The following is a 12,828-nucleotide window of genomic DNA, read 5'->3' as shown; positions in this document are numbered from 1 at the left end:
ATTAGCATGCATCACACTGGCTCACAGTAGGATTGGGGAGGAATAATAGAGGCCATTTTCATCTCAGTTGGGATGCTAGTGGGACAGTAGACAGTCAGTTCTGCCAGATTCCCACTCACTTAATTCCCTATTTGGTTTTCATAGAAGTATTTCAGCAAGGATTGTTGGACAGTGTATGCCATCTTCATGCCCGTGGGTGTGTTGGATGCCAAGTTTCAAGTTTGGTAGTAAAACCCGGCAAAGTTAAAGGCCTTGGCAAGACTTGCAGGTAGTGAAATATTTAATGGGTTAAGTGTATCAAATCTTGCTTTTTAAAATTTCCAACTGGTACCTGCCTGGACGTTGGAGCAAATCCATTTCTTTTAAATCTTAATCAGCGATTTCTCTAAAAAAAATCATCAAATTTACTTGCTTGGAAGACATGAGGAATGTAGAGTCAATGCAAAGCTGTTGGATTGCTTGAGGAATACTCAGGGTCCCCTATAATCAGCAGCAGCCAAATACATTTACAGAATGAGGTCATCAACCTGAAGTGTTAACTCTGGTTCTCTCTCTGCAGATGCAGTCGAATTCCTCTGAGTATATCCAGCATTTTCTGTTTTCATTTCAAACAGTTTTTCCTCTTGGGAATACTGATTGACATGAAACACTTTTTGATATCTTGCAAGGACGAAGGAGCTATTTAAATGAAATGCATTTTTGTTCCGTTTTTTTCCTGTTAGAGATCTACTAATGTAAAATGAAAGTCATTTGACACTTATCACTGCCATACTGAATGTTGCAAATTTCTTATTGCTTCACTAACTGAGGAGTTGCAATTGGAATGGAAATCTGTGGAATCTTGGGCAGTTGACCCACTTCTGACCTTATAGTGGAGGGCAGGTCATTGTTGAACAAGTTAAAGATGTTTGAGCATGGAATACTACATTATTAAACTCCTGTAATAAATGGTCTGGATCTGAAGTTACTGATTTGCAACAGCAGTCACCCATGTTTATGTAACCAATGGAACCAGTCAATCAGTAAAGAGTTTATCCATGACTGCCAATACATTTGATTTTATGATTTTACTAGGTCCCACACATAGTGTGAGTGTGGCAGTTATTCTCCCCCTGTCTAACTGAACTCTTTTGCCCATGTTTTGTCCAACAATGAAAAGAGATCTGAAGCTGTATGTCAACTGCTGGAATTCAAACTGGGCAGGTTATGGTCAGTGTTACTTGAATGTACCTGAAGTTAATGGAACAAAATTTCAGAGTTGTAATATAAAGAGCAGCCAGTGCTACTTAAAATTGTGCCAAGCGTTTGTTTTGTTAGGTTGGAGCTTTTTTTTAATCTCAGTAACTATATTGTAATATTTGTGTTCAAGCATCACATTTGGTTTGGTTGAAAGGAAAATAGCTTACACACTTAGATATTATAGAATATAAAATGGCCATACAGCCTTTAGTTCCATGCTGGCCTGATGCAGAGAAATTCTAATAGTCCCCTTCCCCTTTACCCATTTAACCCTCCAGGTAGTTCCCCCTCTCTCATCAACATTTGTACGTCTTGAACTCCCCTTTGATTCTTCTGCCATTGATGGTGGTGGGGGTTTTATAGTAGCTGATTAACCTATTGGCACATTTTTGGGATGTGGAAGAAATTAGAGCAACTAGCAGAAACCCATTGTCACAGGGAGATCATGCGTGCTCCACACAGACAGCACCGGAGATCAGGATCAGGATTGAACCAGATTTCCTGGAGCTGCAAGGCAGCAGTGCTGACTATTGCAGCACCCATTGACTAAATTAATCAATTCTTAGCATAAAATTATAAAAACATAAAATGAATGGATTCAGTTTGATTACCTCTAAAAGTATAAGCATCCCCAATGATTTTGCAGTTTAATTTGGAAACCATATGAAAGAGTTGTAATTTTCCATGACTATTTTAAGTTTACTTATTACTTCTTCAAATATTCTTGACTAAATCTGAAATAATTACCGGTATGTCAATTATATTAATTTGGGCAATCTTAGAATGTTATATATTTAAATTAGGTCTCAATTAAATACTTTCTTTCAAATTTGTTCTATTTCTGCTCTACTCACAAAATTGCTCTGAGCCTGGCTGCTCAATTTTACATCCGTTTCAAAACATAAATATGTGCTATGAAAATCATGATTCAAGCAGAACTTTAAGAGAGCTCTGCCAATGCACTTTAAAACTTTTAGTATAGCCACTGGAGACTGCACTCAATTATCTTTACACTATTGGATTTCTAATTGCTTTCCCAATTTGTCTAGACATTGAATGTGATAAATCTGCCATCACTCCAATGTTGCTCCCTAAATCTTCCCTTGATAGTTTAATTCCATTCAGTTTTAACTTATTCATGCTTTCAGAACTCATGAACAATATTTCACATTTATCAGCATTCAATTTAGTTTGCAATTTGTCTGGTTAATTATATTGATGATTAAAATCCTTATGCAAAACTTCAAGTCTGAGGAGTTCATCAACATGTCACTGTGATTTAGGCCATCCATTCAGCAGTCTCTGCCACTCCTCTCTCTTATGAGCAAGTCAGGTTCTCCTATGTCTGGCCTTGCATCTTTGTCTAGTTTCTCCTATCTCCCCTTGCAGAACTTCTCATTGAGCCCACTATTAAATGCCTCGATCTAATTCACTCCAAATTCACCCCAATTTATTAATCAATCAACATTAATTACTACCCTGAATATTAGCTGTTGTTAACACTTCCTTCTCCTCAGTTACTGTTCTATCAGTTAACTCTTCTGGGATTAACTGAATCTTCAATTAAGTTCTTGCATGTTAACGTCTCTGAAGATCTATCTATCCTGGGCCCAACATATTGATGGAATTCTGAAGAAGGCACAACAGTGATTATACTTCATGAAGAATTTTAGAGCATATCTTTATTTCATGCAGGAAATTTGCACAGGAAAGACAACAAATGTTGCAACAATTACGCAAAATAGGACTGGTAGAGAACAGTGTTAAAGGTTTATTGCAATGTGGGGAGAGTGATCGGGGAGGAAATGGCTGTTTATGTTTTTTAAGGGCGACGGGACTGGAAAGACGACTTTAGGCAGTCAAGTGAATGGACAATGAGGGACAGTAAATCCTGAGGATGACAGTGTGGATGCAAACTGCCGTAAAAACTCAAGGAAGAAGAAGAAGAGTTTGAGGAGACTTGGTATTTCACCAAAGACTCATGCAAATTTCTACAGATGTACTATGGAGAACATTCTAACTGGCTGTATCACCATCTGGTATGGAGGGACCCTGCACAGGATCAGCTAAAGCTGCTGAAAGCTCCATCTTGGGCATTAGCCGTGCCAGCATCAATGACATTTTCAAAAGGTGATGCCTCAAAAAGGCATCATTCATCATTAAGGACCCCAACGACCTCTTCACATGCCCTCTTCTCATTGCTGCCATCAGGGAGGATGTACAGGAGCCTGAAGACACACACTCAATGCTTTAGGAACAGCTTCTTCATCTCCACCATCAGATTTCTGAATGGACAGTGAACCCATGTACACTACCTCACAGTTTTTTCTTTTTTTGCTCTCTATTTGCACTAATCTAATTTAAATACTAAATACAAATTAAATTATTATATAGGTTTATCATTGTAATTTATCATTTTAAACTATATATCGCAATGTACTGCAGCTGAAAAGCAAAATACTTCATGACATATGCTAGTGGTATTAAAATTGTTACTGATTTTGGTTATATCTTCTGTTTTGGAGCTATCAAATTTTTCCTTTAGTGTAGCGACCACATTTAATTACAATGTTCACATTGTGCTTATTATTTCTCCTTTTCCATGTCATGCTATTCTCTGATCTCATTTGTCCAGTAAAAACATCAATAGCTGGGGATTTAAAATAAAATGTTTATTTATTTTTTTTCTGTATTGCTGGCAAGGTCAGCAGTAATTGTTCATCATTAATTCCTTTTGAATTGAATGGCGTGTTAGGCCATATTAAAGCCAACAAACTTTAATATTTCTGCAGGTACAGAAAGGCCACAGCTGGTAAGAAGGCATGTTTCCTCCACTGTAATAAATGAGATGCATTTCTGTGACTAAATACACAAGATGATTTTTGAGCTACTGTTTAGGGAATCAAAAGCTTCAATTTTTTCATGAATATTCACTTTCAGATTAAAATTATTCCTAATTATACTCTTTTCTCCACACCACTTCCCTATCAATCTCCTCAGAATCTCCACTTCAAACCCTTGACTAACCTGTGGAGAACTAATAACATCTTGCAAATGATCATCTCCATTTTTGACCTTCCTTCCCATTATTGTCTCAACAGCAAGATCAGCTCTCCAGGCTTTTCAAGGAATTCACCCTCACTAAAATATGGTTCCAAAACATTTCTTTTGCATCCTCCAACATCCCCTCTGGTGGAAGTTTGCAGAGGAATTGCTGAGACGCAGAAGGCCAATCTGTTTGAAAATGCCTTTGGCTTCATGAGTGATTGAACATTGAAGCCCAAAGTCTGTGAAAAGCCTTCTGGAGTTCATATTAAGGAAAAAAAAATCAAGTATTACAGTTCTTTAAGTGCCATCAAAGTTTTTTTTAAATATGGAGAGGATAGTGGAGGAAAAGAAAGAGTAGGATGTCCAACTACAATTCCAACCATTACGTAGTTGTGGACCCTAGAGTCCATGGATTCCAAAACCCAAAATTGGTATTCTCAGTTCATGTACAAGCAAAACAACTACAATTATTTCTATAGTAAAAAATGTATAGTACTCACCCTTTTGTGCATGGTGTTGAAATTATCAATAATTATACCAATGAAAAGGTTTAGAGTAAAAAATGTTCCAATGACAATAAAAGCTACGAAGTAGAAGAGGCTGTACGGATTTGCACCCATTTCTGGTTGAAGGTCAATCTGCAGGAGATATTACAAAAGTCAGTATTCAGATGAGGTGATGCAATTGATTGATGGAAGGTAAAGCTGTGGATGTTTTCTACATGGATTTTAGTGAGGCATTTGACAAGGTCCCTCATGGGAGGCTCATTAAGATGCATGGGATCAATGGTGAATTGGCTCTTTGGATTCATAACTGGCTTGCCTGTAGAAGATAGAGTGTACTGGTTAAAGAGACTTATTCTAGCTTGAGGTCTATGATTAGTGATGTTATGCAGTGATCTGTACTGGGGTCTCTGCTGTTTGTGATGTACAGTATATAAATGACCTGGATGAAAATGGGTAAGTTAGTAATTTTGCAGCTGATACAAAGATTTACTGTGTTATCAATAGCATAGATAATGGGCAATGAATACAGTGGGATATACAAACGTTTGTAGATTAGTAACAGATATGGGCAGAGAAATGGCAGAAAGAGTTTACCTCAGCTGAATGTGAAGTGGTTGCACTTTGGTAGGTCAAATATAAAGAGACAGTACATGGTTCAGGGCAAGATCCTTAATAGGGTTGATGACCAGAGGGATTTTGGGGTCCATGTTCATAGCCCCCTGAAAGTGGCTACACAGGTTGACAGGATGGTTAAGAAGGGATATGGCATGCTTGCTTTCATTAGTTTAGGTATTGAGTCAAAAGTCAGTAAGTTGCATTGCACCTTTATAAAACTCTAGTTAGGCTATGCTGGAGTATCACGTACAGTCCTGGTGCCCATGATAGGAATGATGTTGAGGCTTTGGGGAAGGTGCAGAAGAGGTTTATCAGAATGCTACCTGGATTAGAGGGCACGTGCTATAACGGGAGATTGTACCAACCTGGGTTGTTTTCGCTGGAGCGGTGGAGGCTTAGGGGAGATTTGATAGAGGTTTATAAGATTATGTGTACTGTATTGTTCTATGTTTTATTCTCCAATAGGATTGTAACAGTTTAAATTCCATTCCACAGCATTCAGCCCAATATGTTTATGCTAGTCAAAAATGAAATCTCCAGCTTAATCCTATCTTCCAGCACTAGAGCCATAGTCCCACAGGTTACAATTTTTCTGCTGCATATCCAATACTCTTTAAATATGATGAGTGTTTTGCTTTTCCCCTTTGAGTTCAGTCCCCTGCAATTCTTTTGGTGATCTTACTTTACCATTAAAGTCTTCCGAAATGGCAAATGATCTTAATTTTCTGAATTGTTAGCAAAAATTACTTTCTTCAGATGTAGGCATTAATTAGATTACCTTAATTATTTAATCAACTTACACGATCATCAAATTATGCCTTAATACAAATACCACAATATTAAATCTTCAGCTGGTAAATAGATAGAACTATCTATACCTCAAATTAAGGATTAAAAAATAATTTATTACTGAAAGATAAGCAGCTCAGTGATTTCTCACTGTTGTGCATCTTATATAAAGTGGATGCATTCTGATAACGTCAGAAGGAAGTAGCTCCAACGGAATTGGAAGCTGGATTTCTATTCTTTGCATACATTCTAATTGGAGTTTAAAAATTTAAAATAGGGAAAATATTGTGGAGATTACCACTGCTGGCATAGGTATTCACAATTCAGTTTGTCTGGTTGGTAGTCTGGATTTTTAAAGATCCTTACAGAATCTTTAGAGTGAAAGGATATGATGGCCACCATTTTTGTTGGAGTGATGATGGCTGAACTGGTGGTGTTTCCCATTGTTAAGTCTTGAAACTGACATCATCTTTCGCATTTCCAGACATGTGTGAGTTAATGTTGGAATCTGGAAGCTGCTGTCATTATCAAAGTAGGAACTATGCTGACCACCCATCCCATTTGGGTGGGACAGTCCTGAATTCTAGAAGTCCATTCTTGATAAATGTGCTTTGATTGTAGAACATTATTTGGCAAGCAGAACCCTGAGCTCCAACATGCACCACCATACTGCAGCTTCCTCAAAGCAGGAAAACTCCAAAAGGGGCTTAGTGACTGGAAGTGAAGAACCAGGGAATAGATGTTGTGGGAGATGTGATGCTGAGTGACAACTGCAAAGGTAACAAGGCCCCAGATGTTATTGGCTGAAAGGTGGGGCCCTGGAGGCTGCAGAGGGAGTGGTGTCCTTAGGGATTGGAACAGTGTTGGGGTCTCAGAAGTGGCAGGACTAGTAGAGGTTTGGTACATTGTAAGGAAGAGGGGGCATCCTTGCCCATGTTTGATCTGATCCAATGAAACATCATGGAGTTTGAAGTTAATGCTGAGAACTCCCAGAGCCAACTCTGCTGCTCCAGTATGCAATTTTACTGCCATCCCTACTGGTTCTGTCCTATTGGTGGGCCAGGACATTTCTTGGAATTGTGATAGAGTATCTGGGGAGCTGGGTGAAAGGTATGATTCTGAGAATATGAGCCTTTTAGATTTTTGCCTGACTGATCTGTCCCAGTTTAGACACCACTGTCCAGAGATTTTTGAGGGGGACTCTGGAAGGTTGATCAGGTTGTGAGAAATGTTGGATTGGGATTAATTTTTTGCATGGTGTCTGAATGGTTTCAATTTATTGATAAGGAAGATCAGGAAAGCACTGCAGATTGGTGAAGTAGATCTGTTTAAATAACAACCCATCTAATAGATATTCATCATTACAGCATTGAGCATTTATTTAAAAATCCAATTAGCAAATGAAAATCATTAGCTGTCTAGGTTGAATACTATCTCATTGCTGGAACATTAGTCCAGATCTTTGATATACTAATCTGGTAATTTATCTACTAATTTAATCATTTATCCATTGGAGCATTTAACTCTGTTTTGTTAATGATTTACTTCTCCACCAACTTTGGCATAGCTGGACTTCACTGAAATCAAAAGAAATTGGATGATTTGACTGGGGTTTTAAGTATTTGTGAATTTATTTCACTGTAAGTTAACTCAATAATATTATCACAATACCTATATCATAAAAAGAGAAATTCATATTGCAGAGATCATTTTATGGGGTGCTTTCTTCAGAAGCTAAAAAAAATAATCAAAAAACCTACCCCACGGGTATCCGCAGCATTTGCCATAATTTCTAGCCAACCCTCAAATGTTGCCTGTAGATATAAGAATAACAGAAATGTGTAATTAACATGAATTTTGTAAGCATGAGAATATTATTGTAAGTGTTCACTGCCATAGAACTAAGTTGTAACTTTGTAACAGTTTCTCTGATGGTGTATCTTGATTTGAAATGTTGAACTGGATTATGTTCGACCCAGTCTTAATCTTGTTTTCATCACCCAAGTGATACCTATGGCTGCACTATTGTTTTGGAGCTCTGCAGGTCCATATGCACTTGAGACTTCACTACTGTGGCTATACCTCAAAATGGAATAGGCAACGCTTAGGCAGTGATTGCACCTTAGGTGCTGGAACCCAAGGCTCTTTTGGTGGGCCTTCTGTGTCCAGTAATTTTTAAATATTTTTGAAAATCAGAGACATTTAAAATGGTTCAAATAGATTCGGCTAATTTAAAAACTAAAACTTAAAAAAAAATTGTCTTTAAATTGCAAATTTAAACATAAATATTAATTAAAATTAAAAAAAAACTGTTTTTCTTCAGCTATCTCTTCCATCCTGATTGGTGATCTCATTCAAATGAATGGCTCTGTGCTAGGTGGGTGGACGTAAAGTTGAGAGGTCAGATACAGAGTGTATCCAGCTACTTGTTTCAGTATGATCTGGGAGTAACCTGGACTCAGCTAAGATTGCAGTCAGAAATACTAACCTTTAACCTCCATGTGTTCTATATTTCAGCATTAAGGAGTGCACAACTGTTGGAGCCATGCTGAATGGCAGAGGTGGATGGGAGCGGCAACTCACAATAAAGTACAAACTGGCCCAACATTTTGTTTCATTTCCCACAGGTTCTGTCTGACGTAGTGAGCATTTCCATTTTATGTTGTAAACTTGCTGAGTATTTTGATTTCACTCTGATTCATTTCAGTCATTCTGATTTTGCAAACTGTTTCCTTTAGCGCTGATCTCAACATGGATACTAATGCTCGCCAGGTTCACTTACTATGACTGATCCCCTTTTACAAGCTGTATGCTGCATGTTGTCTGTTTTATAATTTTGCTAACTTGAAAGGACAGCTAATGCCCCAACTGTGCAGTTAGGAGAAAATTAATTGTTTAGTCATTTATTCAAAAAGTTAAGCTTGTTATAAAGCAGACCAATGCAAAGAACAGTTTGACAGGATCCTAGTTGTGGCCTCTCAATTGCAATCTTCAAAGAAGCTTCATAGAGAGTTCCTGGGAAGATATTAAATGTGGCAACTCCCACCAACTTCAAACATGTACCATATTTACATTTTGCAGGTTTTCAGACAAACCACTCAAAATATGCAACATTCAGTGCCTAGAAGAGTTCAGTTTTTGAAATGAGGCAACACAATTAGAAGTTCTACTACCACTTGTAACACTTCGCATCTAAATTAGGAATACCCTTTCCACATACTAAATTTTATAACCATATAACCATATAACAATTACAGCACAGAAACAGGCCATCTTGGCCCTTCTAGTCCGTGCTGAACGTTTACTCTCACCTAGTCCCACCGACCTGCACTCAGCCCATAACCCTCTATTCCTTTCCTGTCCATATACCTATCCAATTTTTTTTTAAATGACAAAACCGAACCTGCCACTGGAAGTTACTCTTACTCTTGAAGAGAGGAATTATAAAGAGAATATGAGGCATCAGCACTTTTAAGCAAGGCATAGAGAAGAAAAAAAGTTTTCAAAATACCTTGCAGTCATTTCTTTTTCATCATTACACTGTAGAAAATACAGCAACCAATTCTAAAAGCAGCAATGAGCCTTTTCAATTACATTGATTGAGGGTAACTATCCACCAGCATTCTAGGGATGCTTCACCAGATCTTCTTCAGCTTAGTTCCTTGGCATTTGTAAACCCACTTAAGGTAGGAAATTATATCTAAGTTATTCATCTAAAGGGTAATAAATCTGACACTGTGTGGGATGCCAGAACCACGAGGCCAATCTGGAATTTTGTTTTTAGTATCTGGAGTGGGATTTGAACTCATAAACTTCTGATTCAGAAGCAAATTTACTGGCTGCTAAGCCATAGGTGTCAACACATGAAAGAGATTATTCTTTGAACTTAATTGGCATTAGACAAATGGCTAAAGTAATTGTTTCAAAATGATACAATATTTAAAATTTCCTCTTGCTCTTAACACTGAGTTTTTAAACGTTGTATGAATTTCCCCAAAGGTGATGGACTATAGTATGTATGTGTGGCTACCAGTATCAAGAATGTAAGGCAGGTGGTTGAAACCAAAAGGTTATACGTAAACATCCCCAAGAATATATACAACCAGTGCTGATGATGTTCAAACAGGTCCTTTGATAGGAAATATTTTGAGAGTACAGACTAAATGCTGGTAAATGGGACTAGCTCAGATAGGCACCTTGGTTGGCATGGATGAGTTGGGCCAAAGGGCCTGTTTCTGTGCTGTATAACTCTGACCCTATGATCAAAACTGAGAGATCCTGCTTATCTAAAAGTCTTTTTTCTTTCAGTTTCATCATTTGGTGAAATTTGTTATCCTTGTTTAGAAATCTTTGAGATGAAGATTAAATTTAGTTTTACTAGGCAGCCATTACTAGGCAGTTCATTATTTAGGGAGCGTTCCATAGTTGGCTTCGCTGCCTTTCTGTTGAGGTGGGTGGGTAAGATATCGCCACATTGCTGCAAGAAGGAACTTAAAATTCTTCTTAACTCTTGGCTGATGTTTGATCCAAACTCCCAGATTAAGGGGCCACTTACTAAATGTGGGACCATACTTTCAATGTGGACCTTGGCTACATGTTTGCATACAAACCAACAGCAATTCTTCAGATGTGAAGTGGTTTAAAATGTGCAAGATCATGAAAAAATCCAAATTAATTCAACAACCTTTCCTTTGGCAAATGGTGTTAGAAAATTTCGAATAGGGAATTATCACACCACTAGTGCTTTACACCAGCTGGATTGTAAGTGAACCCAGATTTTTAAATAACGGTGATTTCACTGAAGAAAATTATTCATTGACTGTGAAAAGGCTTTGGGAAAAAAATTATGATTTCAATGAATCTGCACACTGTATATTATAAACATTGACTGTTCTTTAACTTTAGAAAATGTCACATATATACAACCCATAGAATTAAATCTACACCTGTGAACTTAGAATTTCCTCATTATTGACAGTGTAACTTGTAGTTTACAGCTCAAACAAGTTGAAAGTCATACGTAAACACAAAAGATGCCATTAGTAATTATAATATTCATGTTAGGAAAAACAGATTTCACTATGTAATTATCCTACAATTGGCCTATGATTTACCCAAGTGTATAAGCATTTTTCTACTACTAGTGTATGTCAAGCATAAAGATTCTAGCTTGGATCTTCAGTTAAGCATTCAGTTGTTTGTGCAAAACTGCCGTGTTTTTACATAAGTAACCATGTGGAAATACACAAATTCAGAAGTTGACCTTTTACTCAGGTGGTCCTTCCTGAGAGGAACAAGGAGCCTTGTAGAATAATATAACCTTCTACAGATTTCCCTGCCCTTATGCTGGGAAATCTACCCACTGTTCTTACAGCAGGGTTGGGCTGTGCAAGAACAGCAAGAGAATTTGAATGAGAAGAAATGGCTGCATTTTTAGTGTTATAATTTATTTGTAATCCTTTCACTAATTTTTTAATAGAACAGTTTAATACTTTTGAATTTCAATGTTAGAGATTTTGTTTGGAAAGCTTGTGAGCTTAGTGGTATGGCTGAACTGCTGTCAAAATACTCAGTGGGTTGGCCTTGTTCAGATGCTGGACTGGGCCTCGCTAATAGCTCCCTGTGGGTCACCGATGGAAGATAGTTTCCGGCAGAATTGCTCCAGGTCAGACAGAGTTTAATGGGGTTGTGACTGGTGTGCTCAGTTGGATTGCTGGTCACTATAAGGTTGCAGCTAACATTTTTGATATTTATTTATTTAATGTCAAATCTATTTATTGACAACATGCATAAAATTAATAATTTTAACATTGTTAATTGACATGGGCAACAAGCTTTATGATCACTAAGAGGAAAAATGCTGGAATCTATTAATAGGGAAGTTATATGGCCTTCAGCCAGGCCTAGCAATGAGACCAAGGAATGAGTCTACAAGGGTGGTTCAAGGTAAGGCCAATTGGTTAGTTCTTCCTGACAGGTTTAGCATTGAGGTTGAGGACACAGTTTAAAAGGGAAGCAGAGTTTGATGGAATTGACCACTTTGAGAAATGCTGTCTTGATGTAAAAGTTCTGAGCTTGTCGTTTAAGTTCAGCTGCTTTGATGAGGGAGGCTTAGCCAAGATAAGGTATGGTAAGTCAAAGTTAGTTCCATCTTTTTTTCCTTTTCGGTAGTCAGCGGTATGGTATGCTCCTCTTGTGAGTTATGGGAGATGAGGGAGAAGTGAAATGTCTGCAATGACTACATTTATTTATTTTTTGAGATACTGCGCGGAATAGGGCCTCCCGGCCCTTTGAGCCGTGCCGCCCATCAACCCCCGATTTAACCCTAGCCTATTCACAGGACAATTTTCAATGTCCACGTAATTTATTAACTGGTACAACTTTGGACTATGGAGAAAACCAGAACATCTAGAGAAAACCTATGCATACCATGGGGAGGATGCACAGACTCCTTACAGATGACATCGGAATTGAACTCCAAACTCCAAAGCCCTGAGCGGTAATAGCATTGCACTAACTCCTATGCTACCGTGGCACCCAAGAAGTGAGCCATCAAGGATGTTTTCACAGGAAGGTGCTGGAAAAGGGCTGTAACATCATGAAGGACCCCACCCATCCTGCTCATGTCTGT

The 12,828-nt window shown here is 37.9% G+C and overlaps 1 protein-coding gene across 1 annotated transcript in view; it reads right to left on the bottom strand.

Annotated features, from left to right (window-relative positions):
* The window catches only part of LOC140738144 (sodium channel protein 1 brain-like), a 138,336-nt gene that overhangs the window by 23,144 nt on the left and 102,364 nt on the right, over positions 1-12,828 (bottom strand). Inside the window, exons 13-14 of the mRNA XM_073065287.1 lie at positions 7,958-8,011; positions 4,784-4,925 (exon numbers count right to left, since the gene is read on the bottom strand). Coding sequence (XP_072921388.1) covers positions 4,784-4,925; positions 7,958-8,011 — 196 coding nt within the window. The remainder of the gene's footprint in view (positions 1-4,783; positions 4,926-7,957; positions 8,012-12,828) is intronic.

This window comes from Hemitrygon akajei, chromosome 13 (genome assembly GCF_048418815.1).
Source record: "Hemitrygon akajei chromosome 13, sHemAka1.3, whole genome shotgun sequence".
Lineage (NCBI taxonomy): Eukaryota > Metazoa > Chordata > Chondrichthyes > Myliobatiformes > Dasyatidae > Hemitrygon > Hemitrygon akajei.
The sequence above is the reverse complement of the archived record's forward strand: the minus strand, read 5'-3'. Positions and strand labels throughout refer to the sequence as shown.